Source organism: Gastrolobium bilobum, unplaced genomic scaffold (assembly GCF_033153095.1).
Source record: "Gastrolobium bilobum isolate Gb01-03AN ecotype WA unplaced genomic scaffold, APGP_CSIRO_Gbil_v1 utg4269, whole genome shotgun sequence".
In the NCBI taxonomy this organism is placed as follows: Eukaryota; Viridiplantae; Streptophyta; class Magnoliopsida; order Fabales; family Fabaceae; genus Gastrolobium; species Gastrolobium bilobum.
Window position 1 is genome coordinate 176,371 of NW_026896672.1, and position 19,731 is coordinate 196,101.

The 19,731-nt window shown below is 35.5% G+C and overlaps 1 protein-coding gene across 4 annotated transcripts; it reads left to right on the forward strand.

The window, feature by feature from the left end:
• Nucleotides 1-1,036: 1,036 nt before the first annotated feature.
• On the forward strand, nucleotides 1,037-16,072 carry LOC133301382 (carbonic anhydrase 2-like). 4 transcript variants are annotated; one of them, XM_061501010.1, is made up of 10 exons: nucleotides 1,037-1,206; nucleotides 1,602-1,677; nucleotides 11,812-11,873; nucleotides 12,079-12,219; nucleotides 12,859-12,907; nucleotides 13,436-13,552; nucleotides 13,699-13,752; nucleotides 14,600-14,685; nucleotides 15,335-15,440; nucleotides 15,677-16,072. In XM_061501010.1, the coding sequence occupies exons 2-10, from the start codon at nucleotides 1,621-1,623 to the stop codon at nucleotides 15,839-15,841; spliced, it is 837 nt and encodes a 278-aa protein (XP_061356994.1). In that variant the 5' UTR covers nucleotides 1,037-1,206; nucleotides 1,602-1,620; the 3' UTR covers nucleotides 15,842-16,072. The 4 variants fall into 4 exon arrangements, with proteins under 4 accessions (XP_061356994.1, XP_061356995.1, XP_061356996.1 ...); XM_061501011.1 differs by having other exon boundaries at nucleotides 1,605-1,677; XM_061501012.1 differs by lacking the exons at nucleotides 1,037-1,206; nucleotides 1,602-1,677 and adding an exon at nucleotides 11,319-11,516.
• The last annotated feature ends 3,659 nt before the right edge of the window (nucleotides 16,073-19,731 follow it).

Sequence of the window (19,731 nt, forward strand, 5' to 3'; positions counted from 1 at the left end):
TAATTTGTAATAAATCAGAAAAGATAAAAAAAAAAAAAGAGTTTAACACTATATTTGGAGCGGAAATGATACAGTAATTCGGCCTTTGAGAAAAATGAAGGAAGAATAAATCCTTTTTGCATTCCTTTTACTTCTTATCTACTTTTAAAATTTTAAATAAAAAACTTGTTATTCTTCTTCTATTTTGGTGTATGTTTCCCGGATAAATCTACTATCATATAACATAATCTAAAATATTTTTTCTATTCAAACAAAAATCATGTGGGTCCCATACATATAATAAAAACAAAAAATAAAAAATGCTGGTGCAGAAACCAATGGGTGAGTAGGTAAAAAAAATTTATATCATGTTACATAATATTAGTTTTTCCCATGTTTCCTCGTTACCTTTGTTTAAAACAGTAGAAGAAATAAAGGATGTGAAATCATAAATGAACTTTAGGAAAGATATTTATCCTTTTAAATGACACAATTTATATCCTTTCACTCTCATAAAGAAGTGGGACCCACACCTTTATTTTTTTTGTCAACTCCCTCTCCTCCTTTATCTATCTATTTCTCTCTCTTAAAATGACACAACTTTACATCCTTTAAAATGACATACTCTTTGTTATCAAAAAAAAAAATGACATACTCTTTTCCATTGAACTTTTGTATATATCATGGTACAATATGAATGGTATAATCTAGCAAAGCTATGGCAACAAGTTTTTGGCCTACGTAAAAAAAAAATTCTGATCCGACTACTAAAAAAGCATACAATCATCAACCATTCAAATGCATTACATGACAAATTGACAATGTCGTCAAATCATATTCACAAAATATTCTTTTTACTAAGAAAACATTTTATGCAACATTCGTAGGAAAGTTTTATCGTCACCTCTATATATGTGGCTTAAGGACATGATGTAACTTGTCTCATTCAGATTGGTTTTGAGAATTGAGATAAGGAAGCAGTGTCCATTACAAACCCAGAGTTCGTATTTGCTCACATTTCGCTTTCTTTATCCTTTTGGTAGATGCTTTGCATAGGTCCTCTTCAAATTCATTTTCATTCTCCTTCTCCCCACTTTGAGCTTCTTCAACTATTAGTCCAATCAGTTTAGCTATTTTTCTCACATTTCCTTCAGCAACAATTTCATTCACAGGGCACGGTAGAATAAGTCCAATCCTCCCATCAAATTAACTACCCCTACCCTTTTGGTACTCTCTTCTCTCCAATTAATTTGTCAAAATCTGTATAACCCGTAGTTTATAAGCTAGAATTTTCTTAAATTCTATGGTTTGATTTGGCTTTGGAATAGCCTTCAAGGTTTCCATTTTCCAACAATCTTATGTGACGAAATTATTTGAGTTTTACCGCTTTTGGCACCCATGATAACTCATTTTTTACCCGCTTTATTATCACTTTTTATCTCTTGTGTGACAGTGAATGTTCTAAAGTAGTCCTCAATGTTCTATAATACATACAATCCCAAGTTCCCAACATAAGTTGCTGTTGCTTTCCCTCGATTTTCAATAGCAATTTCCCTACTTACCAGAGTAATAAACGAACTGATTATTAGGACCGTTGAGATTATTGATTTTTGTCTGCTCAGCAGGAGTGCAGAGAGAGTGATGGCTGGAGCATTAAAAAAGTGCATGATGCTGTGTTGTACGAGCAAGATTGTCTCGGTATGTTATTTATTAAATTATGATTACTTGAACATGTTCTATATTTCAGCATTCAAACGCATTAAACCCATTGAATTGAATAAAGAGGATAACGAAAAACAAGTACCTACTTGGAGTTAAAGTTAAATTTGATATACCTTCGTGGAAGTTTATTGCGTATAATAGGTTAGTTGTTTACGAGAGGGCAATATTGAAAATTCAAATGTGACTCAGAGCCTGTGTGGATCCTCTTATTTTTAAGCTAGAAGCTACTTATAAGCTAAAGCTAAAAAAAAGAGCTTAAAAAAAGAAGCTAAAAGCTGTTTGGAAATTACATAAAAAATTTAGCTTAAAAATGAGTTAAAAGCACATATCTCAAGAAAATTATTTCTTTCTCTATCTTTATCACTCTTCATTTAAAAAAAAAACACACAATTCGAGAAAAACAGATAAGAGCTTAAAAAAAAGCTCCTCCTAGAAGCTTTTAATTTTCAGCTTTTTTCTTCATTATAAAAATAAGAGCTTTTCGTTATAAGAGCTTTTTCCAAAATCTGTTTGGCCTAGCTTATGCTTATAAGTAGCTTCTAGCTTAAAAATAAGAGGATCCAAACAGTCACTCATATTGATTGGAAATGAACTAAGTGGTGACCTATGATGCGCGCGCCGACACCGACATGGGACACGAGACACGATACGATACGATACGACACGTAGACATGTTAATTATAAAAAGTGTCATATTTCGACACGTTAGAACATGTTTTGATATTAAATAATATTTGTAATATATATAATATAATTTATATTTAATACATAAAACAGTCCACAATAAGTCATATAACCAATCAAATATTCAAATTTCATAACATAAATATAAAACAAAAATAATTTTTTCATATCTTGTTAATTTTTTATGTCAAATTCCATAACAGACAAAAGTTGACTTATAAATTAATTTTTCATTTTTAATTAATAAAAAAAAATTAGACCTTAAAAAAAATGTGTCGGATGCGTGTCGGAGCGTTAATCACGTGTCGAAAAAAGTTGACCGCTTGTTCGAAAAACGTGTCGGAGCGTTGACCACGTGTTCCAAAATATTGACCGCGTGTCGAACGCGTGTCAGTGTCCGACACGCAATTTTTTTTAAATGGCGTGTCCGTGCATTCTAGGTGGTGACTATATAATTTGAAAAATGCATAAACTTAATATTTTAAGATTTTAGATTAATACATGGTATCCTGACTTTATAATTTCCATGATAAAAACTATGTTATTATGCTTAATCTTCTTTAAAAAATATAAAATACCAACTTATTATTGTTATTTACTTCATATTTTTTTAAACATGTATATAATGTATAAAGCCTAACATTCCGTTAGTATCATACACAAAGTGAATAAATTTATAAGATAAAAATTTATAGAAATAAACACAAATATATGACCTACAATTTTTAATTAGTAAATAATATCACATATTTCATATTAACGTTGAAATCAATAATTGGTTATCACAATCAAATTAAGGTACTAGTTAAATTTTAAAGTTGAAGGGTTATTCAGTCGCTCTACTAGGGTTTCTTGGATCCCTCGCCGCCATGCAGCCACCCAACGTTCGCGAACTGGATCTGGCACCGGATGAATCAGATAATCTGCATAGGAGTAAAAAGAAATACAAGGAAGAAGGTCATTTTTCAAGCGAGCAAACACCTGTCCAAAGGGAAGAGGCATGGATGGATGGGTAGATGAGCTTCAAAGAAATCCTCATGAGGCATAATGGGGAATGGGATGTGGATGAAGAAAAAGATTTGGAAGAGGGGAACAAGATGCTCCTGGATGGGATCGAGCATGATGCGCACGTTCAGGAGAAAGAAAATGACCATGAGAAGATGGAGGAGCCGTCGGAAGTTACGTTAGAAGTGAGGGAGGATGGAAAAACGAATTTCAAACTATCTGCTCTTTTCAAGCAAAAGGCGTGGAAGCCATGGCAGCAGTCGCTGATTATTAAGTTGCTTGGGAAGAAGCTTTCAATCAATTTTTTGAGGAAGAGACTGGATAACATGTGGTCAAGAGATGGCAAAATCTTCGTAACAGACATTGAGAACGATTTCTTTCTTGTTCGGTTTGAAAAGAAGTCAGATATGGAGCATGTTTTATCAGGAGGTCCTTGGATTTTTTTCGATCATTATTTGGCAATACGATCTTGGGAACCAGATTTCAATGCTTTCCAATCTCCTATTAATAAGATCACGGTGTGGGTGAGGCTGCCAGGGTTTCCTATTGAGTACGTGACACCCCTCTGATAAAAAGTGTTGGAGATTGGATAGGTAAGTTTATTCGCTTGGATACTGCTACAACAAATCTTGCTAGGGGTAAGTTCGCCAGAATTTGTGTGGAGGTTGATTAACCAAACCTCTAAAAGCGGAATATTTGATTGAAGGAAGATACAAGCAGGTGGAATACGAAGGTCTTCATCTCATTTGTTACTCTTGTGGCAAGTATGGCCATAGAGCTGAATCATGTAACAGCAACTTGGGGTCGAATGGTGTGGCTGAAGGCGAAGGAGGAATGGCTATTGATGTAGATGGTCGTATGGATAAGGGGACAGCTGGGGTTGAGAAGGACGGTCAAGAAGGCTTCGGGCCTTGGATGGTGGTAACTAGAAGAGGAAAAAAAGGAAGATTTATTTCTGGTAAAAGAGAAGGTGGAGGAGGAAAGGAGGCGATAGGAAGCAATACTAACTTTGAACAAATATCGAAGGAGGATAAACACGAAACAAAAGATAACAATGAAGCTGCTAATGTTCAACGCGTTGAAGGTTTAGAGAAAGCAATTATTTTGGTGGATGAGGAGAAGACTCGGACTTCAAGCGGACAGAAAAGGCAAGGATCCAATGATAGAGTTAGGCTTGTGGAAACTCAAAATGCTTTCAATCTTGTTTGGGACGATATTATGAGTCAAGACAAGGAAGAGGAGATAAGTTTGATTGATCAAAAGGAAATTTTCAAAAGGATTCAAAATGCAGTGCATGTGCGTTTAAATCCAACTTTTGATGGAACTAGGGAAGATGCTAGTTTAGGGCAGTTGATGGTGGAAGATACAAAAATAAGTTTGACAGGTACTGCGTCAGATATGCATGTACAACACGTTAAACAAGCTTCAGATGGTAGGGGTAGAGTGCAACATTTGAAACCTCCTGATACAAAAAATAGGGGGCATAAAGAGAGCAATGCCAAGCCGAGAGCCATAGTCTCTCAACGTGGAGTAGGAAGGAATTTAACTGGTCGGTTGTCTCAGGTGCAATCTCAGCCTGGATCTTCCAATAAAGGTATTTAATGTCTTTACTTTTTTGGAATTGTAGAGGTGCGGCCAAGCCTTCACTTGGTCGAATTCTAAGGATGTTAGTAGATAAACATGATATCTGTATGGTGGTTTTATTAGAAACTCGTACTGGTAGTGTAAACAGTAGAAGGCTAATGAAGAAACTTCAGTTTAATTCTGCTGTCTTTGAGGAGGCTAATGGTTTTTCGGGTGGTATTTGGGTGTTGAGTAACGATAAAAAGGCAAGAGTGCAACTTTTGTCTCAGTCGAATCAGTTTATTCATATGACTGTGAAGATTGATGATGGTCCTAGTTTTCTTTGCACGACTGTTTATGGTAGTCCTGGAGAAGACGAAAGGCATGTTATGTGGGATGACGTTAAGCAATTGAGTCTCAACGTTAACCTTCCTTGGATTTTAGCTGGTGACTTTAATGACATAAAATGCATGGGGGAGAAGAAGTGAGGTTCTCAACCTGATTCGAATAAATGTGATAGGTTTGCAGGTTTCTTAAATGATTGTCATATAGATGATCTTATCAGCTCTGGTTCTGAATTTACTTGGCAAGGCCCAAAGTGGAACCACTTGCAAAGAGTTTATAAAAAGTTAGATAGAGCAGTTGTTAATGTGAACTGGAGAATCTGCTTTGAAGATGCTGAAGTCCGAATTCTTCCAAGGCATCATTCCGATCATAGTCCCCTTCTTGTGAAATTTTCCAATCGTCCCAATCTTTGGCAAGATAGACCGTTTCGGTTTATTGCTTCTTGGTTAGACCATCCCAACTTCAACGATCTGATGCAGGATAAGTGGAATAAGAACGTTGATTTTAATCAGATGCTCAATAGATTTGTTCCAATTCTTAAAAAGTGGAATAAGGAGGTGTATAGAAACATAGGTAGAAGGAAGAACAGTTTGGTTAATGATATTGTCTCTGTCCAATTAAAGAGGTCTGTTGCGGATAGTCCGAATCTTCATGAACTGGAAATCAGTTTGCAAATTAGTCTTGATCATGTGCTGGAAGAGGAAGAATTGTTGTGGTTTCAAAAATCCAGACATAATTGGATTATGGATGGAGATAAAAATACGAAGTTTTATCACTTGCGGACGGTTATTAGAAGAAGCAGTAACAAAATTTCAAGGTTGCGTAGTGAGACCTGAGACCAACCAATGGATTGAAAATGTGAATGAGTTAAAGGATCATGTCTGCAGTTTTTGTAAAACTTTGTTTACAGAAGATATCGAAGAGCGAAGATGGCTCACGTCTGCCAACCACTGGACGTCACTGTCTAACGCTCTAAAGGATGATTTGATCAAAGTTCCTAGTATGGCTGAGGTCACTAAGTTATTGAATGGCATGAATGCCTTTAAGGCGCCGGGTCTAGATGGCTTCCTTGCAATTTTCTTCCAAAAAAATGGAATCTTGTGAAGGATCAGGTTTATAATGTTGTTATTGATATGTGGTCAAATCCGGATCAGGTGGAGGAGTTTAATAATACCCTTCTCGTTTTGATTCCGAAAGTTAAGAGGCCAGACTGCATCTCTCAGTTCAGGCCTATTTCCCTTTGCCATGTTTTATATAAGATTCTGTCAAGGGTGATTGTTCATCGGTTGAAACTAGTTATGGATAAACTGATCTCTCCATCTCAGGTTAGCTTTGTTCCGGGAAGACAAATTCAAGATAACATTGTGATTGTCCAGGAGCTTATTCACTCAATGCATAAAATGAAAGGTATGAAAGCTTTTATGGCAGTGAAGATAGACTTAGTCAAAGCTTATGATCGGGTTTCCTGGAATTTTTTACATAGAACTTTGGAGGAGATTCAGTTTCCCATGTCGTTCATTAACCTTATCATGCAGTGTGTTCAAACCTCCAAGATTAATGTCCTGTGGAATGGTGGTAAAACTGAGGATTTTAGGCCTTCACGTGGTATTCAGCAGGGTGATCCTCTATCACCATATCTTTTTGTTATTGCACTGGAAAAGTTAACTCATATTATTAATACTGTCGTGCTGGGTGGTCTGTGGAATCCGATTCGGGTTGGTAATGGGGGTCCTCGTCTTTCCCATATTGCTTTTGCCGATGATTTAATGCTTTTTATGGAGGCTACGGAAGAACAAATTGATGTGTTATTGCATTGCCTGCATTTATTTAAGGAAGTATCTGGGCAGCGTCTTAGTGTTGATAAAACAAGTGTTTACTTTTCCAGAAATGCTAGTGAAGATGTAATATCTAGAATCACGCAGAAAAGTGGCTTCAAGCGCGTGAGGAACATGGGCAGATACTTAGGATCCATGATGCAGCATGGGAGAGCGTCTAAGGAGTTGTATGCAGGGATCATAGAGAAGGTAAGAGATAAGATGAATGCTTGGAATCAACAATCTCGTTCGCAGGCAGGCCGCATCACATTGTCTCAGTCGATTGTGGCTTCCATGCCTTATTTCCAAATGCAAAGTTGTAAGATTCCATTGTCTGTTTGTAATGAGATTGAGAAGCTGCAGAGAAGTTTTATTTGGGGTGATAAGGAAGGAAGGAGAGCTAATCATCTTATTAATTTGAGTACCATTACGAGTCCTAAGGAGGTTGGGGGTCTCGGCTTGAAACGACTGGAATTTATGAATGATGCCATGCTTGCTAAGAGAGTTTGGAGCTTCTCAAACAAACCAGATCATCTTTGGGTTCAGGTTCTGAAATCTAAATATGAATCAAGGAGTTCGAGAGCTGCGGGTTTTGTGGCTTGTAACGGTGACTCTTCCTTGTGGAGGAATATGTGTCGTATTTGGAGGATGATGGAGGGGAGGCTTAGATGGGAAGTTGGTGATCGTAGGACTGTTTCCTTTTGGCATGATAATTGGCTCACTTTGGCGCAGCCTCTTCGTGAGCTAGTCACATCTCCGAATCTGGATGTTAATGATGTCATGTGTTGCTGATATGGTTAACTCTAATGGAGATTGGAATTATGATTCTTTAGGCCTTTGGTTCCTGAGAGATGTCATTGATATTTTTCGCGGGACATTAACTCCAGGTGTAAATGATGGTCCTGACAGCAAGTATTGGGATCTTGATGGTGAGAACACCATAACAGTAAGGGCGACCTATAAGGCTCTTGTTGGCCAAGAGTTAATATCGGGTTTGGCTGATGGTAGATGGCAGTGGGTGTGGGATTGGAATGGTCCTCAAAGAATCAAGTTGTTTATGTGGAAGGTTTGTCACAAAAAGCTCCTCACTCGAAGTAGGACTGCTCTTTGGGGGACTGGCACTGAATCGTGTCCTTTTTTTAAGGAGGAGAGTGAAACCTTGTTACATGCGATTCGGGACTGTCATGAGGCTAAGTCTGTTTGGTCTCATTTTGTGCCTTCGGACAAGTTTGCAAACTTCTTCTTTGGTGATGTTGATAATTGATTTTCGGTTAATATGGACATGGATAAGCATGAGATTACGAATGGTTGGAGGAATTTGTTTTTTGTTATTTGTTGGAAAAATTGGAAGTGGCGTAATGATTTGGTGCATGGCTCGACTTTTCCTTGCTTAAATGTGAGGAAAGGGATTATTTGCAGCTCGGTGAGGACATTAGCAATGCTTTAGCTAGTGCTCAGGAGAGGCTTCCAGTAAAGTTTTCAATGAAGGTGGACATTACTTGGCAATATCCAACAGATGGGTCAGTAAAAATTAACATAGATGGTGCAGCTAGAGGTAATCTTGACCTAACTGCTTGTGGGGGTTTGATTCGTAAGGGGGCGTTTGGTTGAGGAGAAATTTTTTGAATACTAGGGAAATGTAATTGATAGGGAAATGGTAGAAAAGTGAGTTTGGTAAGGAAGTGTAAAAAAAGTTGTTTGGTTGGAAAAAAAATTACTGGGCAAATTGAGTGAAATTTCCTGAATCCATGTTTGGTTGAAGATAAAATATTGATAGGAAACCAGGTAAAATTACAAAATGCACCCTTTACGTTATTAAGTGGGTCCGCAAGATTTGGTGCATGCATTTATTACCGGATGCTGACAACATAAGAAGACAAGAGATCATAATTCAGGGTATCAACTAAACATGATATACTACATCATCCAAAATGGTGGAGATGAGTCACTTGTCCGTGCGGTTCGTTGGGTTTTGGAAGCTTGGAATAAATAAAAATTATGAAAAGGGGAAGGGGCTGTGGGTGGCAGGAGGAGGGACGGTGGTGGAGATGGCTGAACGGTTGTGGGCTGCGGTTGGAGAATGGGTCGGGGAAGGAGATGTGGTGGATGTGAGAGAGGTGGGTGGTGGCGGTGAGGGGTTTTCGATCAAGAAGGGGTTGTGGTGTGGTGGTCCTTGCCGCCGAGCTTGGAGGACCGGTGGTTGATTGCTATGGAGGAAGGTGACCGAATGGGTTTGTGGGTCGGTGGCTTTGTGTGGTGTATGGTGTGTGGTGGATGTGGGTAGCTGGAATCACTGAGTCGGTGGCGGTTGTGGTTGTCCGGTTGTGTAGGCTGTGGTTTGAGGGAGGATATATGGTGGTTTGAAAGCACCGATGAAGGGTAGTTTTGGAAGCTCCCTTTTCACCCATTTTCACTTCCCTGGTTATCCATCAAATACCACCATCGGAGTGGGATTTCAACGCCTTCTTTTGGGTCCAATTTTACATACAAATCTCGATTGCTAGGGAAATGGGTTAGGTATGCAAATATTTGGATCACTTCTACCAAACATGGAGAACCTATTTACCCACTTTGATATGCCTAGGGAAATTTTGAGAAAACGTCTACCAAACGGCCCCTAATTCTCAAGGGAGATGGCTGGGGGGTTTTGCTTACAAATTGGGGGTTTGCTCTTCTTTTAAGGGTGAGCTCTGGGGTGTTCTTTTAAATGACATAACTTATGTCATTTCACTTTCATAAAGAGATGAGACCATAATTTTATTTTTTTTGTCCACTCTGTCTCTCAAATAATTTATCTATTTCTCTCATTTAAAATGACACAATTTTATATCTTTTAGAATACATACACTTTATCTATTTAAGAAAGGACAACAATTATTTATATAATAAAAAAATAAAAATAAAACTCATAATTAAATATAAACTTAGAGAGGCACCCCTTTTCCTAGTCCCTAGCTCCACTATGAAAAGATATTCTCTAATAACCCTGTCATCTTCATATGGTATATGAAAATCTTTAGTAGCAAAGTCTCTCTCTTATAAATGAGAGGCCCAACACTCAACTATCCATCATGTCCCACTCCACCATTATTTCGAAGTCTCTACGGTGCACCACTATTTCTCGCCCTTGGAAACGCTATCACCAGTACCACCACAAGCCCATGTAACTCTTACCGAATAACTTTCTCTTTGTATTCCGTTCTGTTTCGGTTGTTTCATAAAACTAAGTCAACTATCCCAACTATTTCGTCGTCATCTATTCATTTACTTATCTTCTAACAAAAAATGAAAAAAACAAAAGTCAATTTTCTTCGTCTGTTTATTATGTTCTTTCCGTAATTGAGGCAGAAAGTCTCATAATTGGTCATCACAACCACTCAATCCCCACCACGTGTCATCCACTACGCATCCTCTTTGGTTGACTCTGTTCACCGTAACCCTTCCCACACCAAACCCCATCCCCACATCAGATTCCACTTTCTTCAATTTTCTAATTAATAGCTATAATAGTACTTTACTGCTCCAATCCTTAATAAACGCGGTTGATGCAGATTCTTATGAACCCAAATCCGGCTACCTTCATTAATTTTTTTCCTTCGTAAAATTATTCACACTAACACTGATGAGTGTTACAGTAAAATTTTATATATTTCTAACTTGAGGACCATTGAACTGCGTAACTCAATTGAACTGTAAAATCGACGTGTCTGTACCAAAAAAAAAAAAAAAAAAAAAACGATGTGAATCCTTTTGTAAACTTATTGTTGCATAAATGGATTGCGTACGTTATTAGCATTATGATTATTTAAAAACGATATTATAATATATATATATATATATATATATATAAAAGAATAGACATAAAAGGTATAAAATAAACAAATGTGTTTATGAAAATAAGACCGAACGTTTCTTTGAAAGTCTGAACGTTTCTTCTAAATTAGTAGCTAATTTAAAAACGTCATAATCCAAGCCTTGACCAAAATATGCAAATGTTCCAATTGTAGAATAAATCTTGAGTGCATCACATCACATGTATGGAAGATTTAATGTATTTGTCCAATTATTTTATGATACGTCAAAGAAATCACATTATTTATTTCTTTTAGATGACGAGATATGTTTTTTTATACCTATCATACAATGAATAAACAGATACACTCTGATCCACTAAAGATTGGTTTCCAATTGTGGATTGTTTCCATGTGTCCTTGGTAATAATAACACAGACCCGAGTTGAGTGGCACACACAATACGCGGGTCCTGGTTCTCCTTTGTGGCTGCTAGCTAGCGCTGTCAAAATTCATAGTCAGTCATCATATCGTAAACACACACACACACAGACACTGCTTCCCAATTTTCCTCCAAATTAATCTCAACAGTGCCACACAGGAACCAAAAAAGGTACGTGCAGATGCGATGCCTAATTCTTTTCTTCCACCACGAGATTCAGATCATGCTACCTAAAATTCACGTCTATGATTGATTTCCTTACACTGTTCTTTTTTTTTTTCTCTCTCTCTCTCTTTGTTCGACGATCAATCATTATTTGTTATGATCTCTCGTATGTATGGTTATTGATCGGTTAATTAATTTCTGTTATGATTATTTCCACTGCGTTGGAGGATTTTTCTGTTATGTGTTGTTTTGGATTAACTGAATTCGTTCATTGTCTTGTCTCTGTTTGGGACCAAAACAGAAGGAAGACATGGCAGGAGAATCATACGATGAAGCCATAGCAACGCTGACCAAGCTTCTCAGGTCAGGGAAATTTTTTTTACCATCTCTTCTTTTCTCTGTCTCTCTCTCTCTCTCTCTGTGTGTGTGTGTGTCCTTTCTCTAACAGACACCGTGATTTTCGTTCGTAATTGTCAATTCTACACGACCACATATATAGATATAGAGCGTTGTTGTTGTTCTGGTTTCCGTGCAATGTAACGGATTCTTATTTTATTTTTTTTAACAGTGAGAAAGCTGACCTCGGGGGCGTTGCCGCCGCAAAGATCAAGGAGTTGACGGCGGAGCTAGAGGCCGTCGGTTCAAAGCCGTTCAACCCAGACGATAGGATCAGAACTGGGTTCGTCCAGTTCAAGAATGAGAAATTCGAGTACGTCTCTTCTACGGTCTAGCTTTTACTAAGTTAATGTTCGTTTCTTCGTTTGTTTTTTACCTAAAAAATTAGGAACCTTCTCGTTTGGAAATTACTGTCATAATTAGTACTAGAATATACTCTTCTTGTATCCAAAGAAAAAGAAAAAAAAGAATATGCTCTCCTTTCTTTAACTGTTGCGGCCTTGCAAAATAACGTTGCTGTCCTTCGGGGTACTCCTTTTTTTTGGCTTTCACCAAAGTGGTCGGAGGGCTCGAATGTCATGTCCGTCGCATATGACCTCAAAATAAAACAAAATGGAAAGAGTCATGTGTAATGGTATTTTATCTTTACTATAAACGGCACTTTTGTTAGAGGAAAAAAAAAAAAATTGTTCGAAAATTTTGATTTTCAAAAATATAATTTTTACATTAAGTTTATGATAATATCCGAAAATACAAAATTTAAAAAAATTCAGTTTTATGAGAATTACGAAGAATTTCCCGTACCAAACACCTCCTAAAATTTGATAAAGTAGATCTTTAATCTACCATATATTAATGGCAAACCTGAGATGGCCAATGTAGAAAGGCGTTTTGTTTTTGGTGCAAAAAGGGTACTTTGCGTATTGAGTTTTGACCCTTCTTTACTTTTCAGGAAGAACCCTGATCTATATGGCGAACTTGCTAAAGGCCAGAGCCCAAAGGTTAGCCTTGTACTCCTACTCATCATTTGTAACTTCGTTTTCTTACTTCCTACTTGTCCTTCGGGCACCCGCACCTTGTTGGGTACATTAATTTTGTGTTGATCAAATTGAATTTGGTTTAAATGTCATAAAAGGAAAACAAACAAACAAAATATGAAGGGAACAACTCTATTCATATTTAATAATGAAATCTTCTATCCCTATCATTCTTTGATTTAATCAATAAGCCCATGTGTGGACTGTTATCAATCAACTATATATACAAATTATTCACGATGGGCATGTATAAAATTGGTCCTGATCGTATTTGCTGGTAATGGTCTGCTTCATGTTTCTTATTAACATTATCTGTCTAATATTTTTCATAATTAATGCATCTAGGACTAAGCTTTCTTTTCAATGTTATATTATTTTAAACTATTATGGTCTACTAAGTTTTAACCTCAATGCTTTTCATCATAATATAAAGTCAGTTTTTTGTAATGCATAAAAATGTTGTCACTAATCATAATATATTATGTATTGCAGTTTATGGTCTTTGCATGCTCAGACTCAAGAGTTTGCCCATCCCATATTCTGGATTTTCAACCAGGTGAAGCCTTTGTGGTCCGAAACATCGCCAGCATGGTTCCACCATATGACAAGGTTTGTTTTGTTCCCTCAGTGCTTAGTGTTTGACTATGTAGCGCAATTGAAAGGGCAATTTGAAAGTACAAGAGATTGTATGTCATAGACATGAACGTATGTCAAATATGTCGTCGAAAGGTTAACCGGCCTTTTTCTAATTGCAGACGAAGTATACAGGGGCAGGGGCGGCCATTGAGTATGCAGTCTTGCATTTAAAGGTAAATTGTTACTCACTCTGTGTTCCTCTCTTTCTTTATACCATATATCTTATTGTGCTCTATAAATAAGGCGGGTCACGCGGTAAAAAAGATGTTTGGTGGCTGCGATTTGCTTATGTTGCATCATTATTTGTTGGGATCCACACGCATCTCAAGTTGCACATCTTATTCGATTTCATTAGAACACTAGCCTTAAATTACGAAAATGGTAAATGAACATCTTAAGGAATATTCGAATTGATGCATATTGCTAAAGCAAAGAATGAACAAGTACTCAACTACCACGCAAACTTTAGTTTCATAGACTTTCTAGAAGTTATAGTAGTCAAATTCATCTATCATAACCCAACACTTACTCCCCTATCTACCGCACCTTCCCTCTCTAATTATCAGGAATATAAATAAGTATGGTCACCTGTTCATTTAACTTATTTATCCTACCAATTAATAGGTATCGATGAAAAAGCGTATATCTTAACAGAAAATATGGGTATGAAATAAAAGCTTTATTTAGATATAAATATTTAATTTTTATATATTTCACCAGTATATTGAACACATTATTTTTATTTTATTTATATAAAATAATTTGTATGTAGGACTATATGTAAAATTATTTAAATTTGTGTATGAATAAAAAAAACTCGAATGAATATAAATTTATAAAAATATTTTCTACTCTTGATCAAGTATGAATGTTAACATATAACATTTTCATCCCACAAAATTTGGATAAAGTAAGTGGAAAGAGAAGTGTTGTTTGCATAGACGAACTGAACGTCTTTCTCTAGACAGGAATAGCTTATTTTATTTTATTTTTTGGGATTCTAAATGGTATAACTTACAGGTGGAGAATATTGTAGTTATTGGACACAGCTGCTGTGGAGGAATAAAGGGGCTCATGTCTATCCCAGATAATGGGACCACTGCAAGGCAAGTCTATGTTGTCATTACTTAGATCTCTTAATACAAGAAGGATAAACAATTTTGATAAATGGATGAGTATTGAAAGTACATATGATCAAAATTAATTTAAACTAATACGATAGCTTTTCAGGACTTCCAAGTATGTTGGTGATTCACAGATCCCTTTTCCACATACTTGAAATGTTTAGTAGATTCATCATCATTCAGACAATTAATAACATGCCAGTATTAATAATAGTGAATATAAAGTCATGTTGGTTCCATATTGGAGACAAACAAGAAGGTTGACAAATCAAGAAGAACAACCTTTTAGAAATGTTGCTTTGGGGATATACCAAGAACAAATTATAGCCTTTTGTCGAGCATAGTAATGCAGAGAAGCATTTATTATTTTACTGCTCCCGTCTTTCCGTGTCAAATGGCAATGAATTATTATTCACGGGAAAGGACAAACATATTATTATATACATGATTCCTTTTTTGAGGAATTTCAACTCCTCTCTAACTAGTCATTGGATTCTTGCATACAAGATTCCCCAATGAATATTATAATATTACACAGTGAATTTCATGAACTTGACTGCTCGCCAATTCAATTTTGGTAACACAAGAAAGATGATATACATAATCATTTCCTTCCTCCGTGATGTTACAGTGAATTTATAGAGCAATGGGTCCAAATATGCACTCCAGCAAAGTCAAAAGTTAAAGCGGAAACAAGTAACTTAAGTTTCTCGGAGCAGTGTACTAACTGTGAGAAGGTAAGTATATATGACACTCTACCCTTTTAACTCTAGGGCTCCATGTCCCACAGCAACTTGTTATTTCGTTGCTTAATTTGTTTCTACTCAGCTGTGTGGTGTTGTTGATGTTGATTTTTCTAATATTGCAATACATGCATATAGTATTTATAGCACAAAGAGCTTAAAAAATATTTGGAACTGAATCTATTGGTTACAAATTGTTATGGACTAATTGCTTCCTTACTCCAATGCAGGAAGCTGTGAATGTATCGCTTGGGAACCTATTGACTTACCCATTTGTGAGAGATGGGATTGTGAAGAAAACGCTTGCTTTGAAAGGAGCACATTACGATTTTGTTAATGGCACTTTTGAGCTGTGGGATCTGAACTTCAAACTTTTGCCTTCTGTATCCGTTTAATTAAGATGTCTCCAGCACCAAAGTAAACCTACCCGAACTATTTAGTAAAGAAAACAAAAATAATGGTCTGAGCTAGGAGCAATAACTCAATTAGTTTTTTTCCTACCAAACTCATTTCTCTCTCTGCTATACAAAGAGTGTTCTTATTTTATTTTCATTTTTTTGGTTGAAATATTTTATTTTCATTTTGCTGATATGTCAATGATATGATCCCAAGCTACCAGATAGTTACTCATAAATCTAGACAAATTGGATAGATGGGTTTTTGGTGAAAAACGTTGAAACAAACATGAGTATTTCTAAAAGCCATACTTGAAAAAGATAGATATCCGCTGAAAAGCTTCCAACCAAACACCACCCTAGTATTATCGTTAGGAATGATTGGATGGGTGACTTATCCTTTGTCTTCTAGTGATAGGATAATAGATTTATCTTTTATCTCTTTAGTTAATTATTTGCTGTTAGGTTGTTGGGATATTGGCCCACAAAATGGTCCAGAACAATAGTATTATACAAATTTGTTATATAACTGGAAACTATATCGAATATACTAATTAAATAGCCCATAATATACTTTTATATAATAAAATTCATCGATTCTAGGATTTTGTAGGCAATTTTTTATATTAAAAATTTGATATTAAATTAATGCATTGAAATAGTAATTAAAATGAAATTCCTAAAAATTCAAATTTAAACTTAAAAATATCCATCCTCAACAATTTTTTATTTTTCTGAAATTTGCATATATACAGAAACATAAAATTTATTGTCAGTAATGATAATTTCATTTTTATTTATCAAAAAATATTTGTATGTAAGTAATTATTTTAAAAAATTAATATTAAATTGATATTTTTATTTGAAGTTAAATTGAAAATTAAAAATAAATTTACTGAGTCAAATGATATTTAATTCCAAGAATAAATCTCATTCGTCTAAAATCTTTTATAATATCATAAATTCAATAATACTGAATTTGTTGTTAATAATTATAATTTCACAATTGATTTTCTTTTCTTATTCATTTAAAATAATTTGTTATGCATTAGTGATATGCAGTTAATTATTTTTTTATTAATATTAATCGTAACGGAAGTCTGTATTGATTATTAGCTTCCTTTTTGTATGCATTAGTTGCATGCAGTTCAACCTTCAGTGATGAATGAAATTTATTCATCAAATTGATGATGATTATAATAATAATAATAATCTATCTCCCAACTTAATTGTTTTAAAAAAATGAAACTTATCAAACTGACGTTAATTAATTAGTAATTAATACGATGCTGATAACTGAAACTTGTAATGAATAATTTTCTCATAAAAACCCTAAGAACAATACCACTAACTAGAAAGGACTAACCCACCCAACCCAATTTACAAAATCTCAATTTAGGAGGGTAAAAAAAAATTAAAGAAAGAGAGCTATCAATTGGAAACACAAAACCCTCCTCATGTTGAGAAAGATTAACAAAACATATATTCACTAAAAAACTTACCACCACAAGTAGAGGCAGAAGAATAGTTGCAACTAAGTCAACATAAAACCCAACTTCTCAGGGAAGTAGGAGGCAACAGATAACAACGGGAAAAATATACCCAAGATGCAAAATATGATCTTGAATGCCGTAAGTGACAACCCAACCGACTGCACGTATGATAACTTGATCTATTGCCCTAGCATTCCATGCAAGGATGTTCAGTCCATACACAACTGGGGGTGTAAATGGGCTGGGCTTTGGCCTTCCTGGCCCAAGCCTATGTAAAAAAAAAAATTAGTCTATCTGGCCTACTGGCCTATTAAAGGCTTTATTTGTAGGCCAAGCCCAGCCTATTTTAAAAAATAAGAAAGTCTAACATGGCCTACAGGCCTTGTAGGTCTCCCACTGTAGATACTAAGCAAAGAAAATAATTGTACAGAGCAAAGAAAGTTCCATTCATGCATGCACTAGTACTTCTCATAAGAAAAAAATGACAAACCAAAAAGAGACAACATAATACCCCATCTTTAGAATGTATATCATAGAGGAATAGAGTCAAAGAAATGGGAAAAATAATAAAAATACAATTATTTGGTGCTGAAATAAAGTCTACAAGAGAATGTCATTCATCTAAAAATCTTTAAACCACCATCAAGACAAGGGAAAGAAGAGTATTATTGAAAGATCTTCATGAGTAACATCATAATCCAACCAGGTACCCATTGCTCCATGGTATTAAGCTGCAACAACATGTAAAATTTGGAGACATTAGACAAGTTTCCCTTTCATAAAATAAAATAGCACAAAATAAATATTATTAATTATTTTATTATTATTTTATTTTAATAATATTATTATATTATTTTAAAAAGGCTTTCTTATAAGCCTAAGCCTATTCTACTTTTCTGAAAGGCCGGGCTAGGCCAGGCTCAATGAAGGAAGGGCTGTAGGCTGGGCCGGGCTAGCCTGGCCGGCCTATTTACACCCCAATACACAACTAAGTGTATGAGAAACAACAAAAGAACACTCAAAATGTGATTAAAATAGACCGTGTTTGGTGAAGAAATGGGGAGTGAAATGGAGATGAGAGAAATGGAATGACAGTGGTTTTACAATTTGAAAATATGTTCTATTGAGCGAAGACAAAAAGAATGATGACCGTGTTGGGCAAGTGGCTTCTTTCACAGGACACTTACGGAACATCTAGAGGGGGGTGAATAAGTGTTCTAAAAACTTTTTGAATTCAGTACACAATTACACAATTTTTCTTCAGTCCCTATATGCCCAAAATGATTTTCACAATGCTAAGAACAATGTAGTAACAGAATGCGTACCTTAGCAATTTATAGAGGTTAAACGCAACAATGTAATTTTCTTAAACAAAACAGAAAATGATTAATTTCCAAATATCATAAAACAATTTAAGTGCAACAACAATTATAATAGAACTTATAAGGTGCTACAGCACTTTCAAACCAGAATCAGTGTAACTGTCAGTCTCTAAACAAAATATTCAGAAATAAAATCAGAGACAAGGGACACACGATATATCCTGGTTTACACCCACTAAGCCTAAGTGTACCTGTTTTACAAACAACGCGTCACACATGCAATCAAACAAAATATCAAAAACCTTCCTAGTGCCTACAATGCTCCAAGCTCTGAGAATACTCTCAAGCCGAACCTACGGAGTTCACTAACTCCTCTCACACCAGACCTCCACTCTCCCTAGTGGATTCTTGAGGCTCCAAGCCTTGAGACACACTCTCAAGCCAAGCACAAGGTTGCCAACCCACACGGTTGCACCCTCACACCTAGGACAGATTTACAGCACACAACTACTCCACTTTAACAACCAATACAGAATTTTTCAGAACTGTAACAAGTGAAATAATCCAAAAATACAGTGTCCTATCACACCAAATATATCACGGTAATATCAAACTAAGCTCCACAAATTTATGCCATATGCAGAAAATTAAATCAATGACATATGTATCAAAATCTCTAAAATTAATACACCAAGGAGCTTGGATATTACACAATTAATTTTCTAATCAATGGACACCAAGAAATCTGATTTAAACAGAAAATATCACCATTATAACCAGAAAAATCAGATTTGAAATTTATCTCAAAATTTCACATAAAATTCAGAATTAGTTCTAGATAAATCTTTTAATAATAAACCACAAGAAATCTGAATTTTAAACACAATATATCTCAATTAAAACAGAAAATTCAGATTTAATATTCCAACAATAAAGTTTCTAGAACAATTCAAGATTAGGCTTCTAAACAGTGAATCTCACACAAAAATCTGAATTAACACAATGTATAACAAGGTGTAAAAATAAATTCAGATTTAATATTTTTAATCAATATTTCACAAAAATTAGAAACACA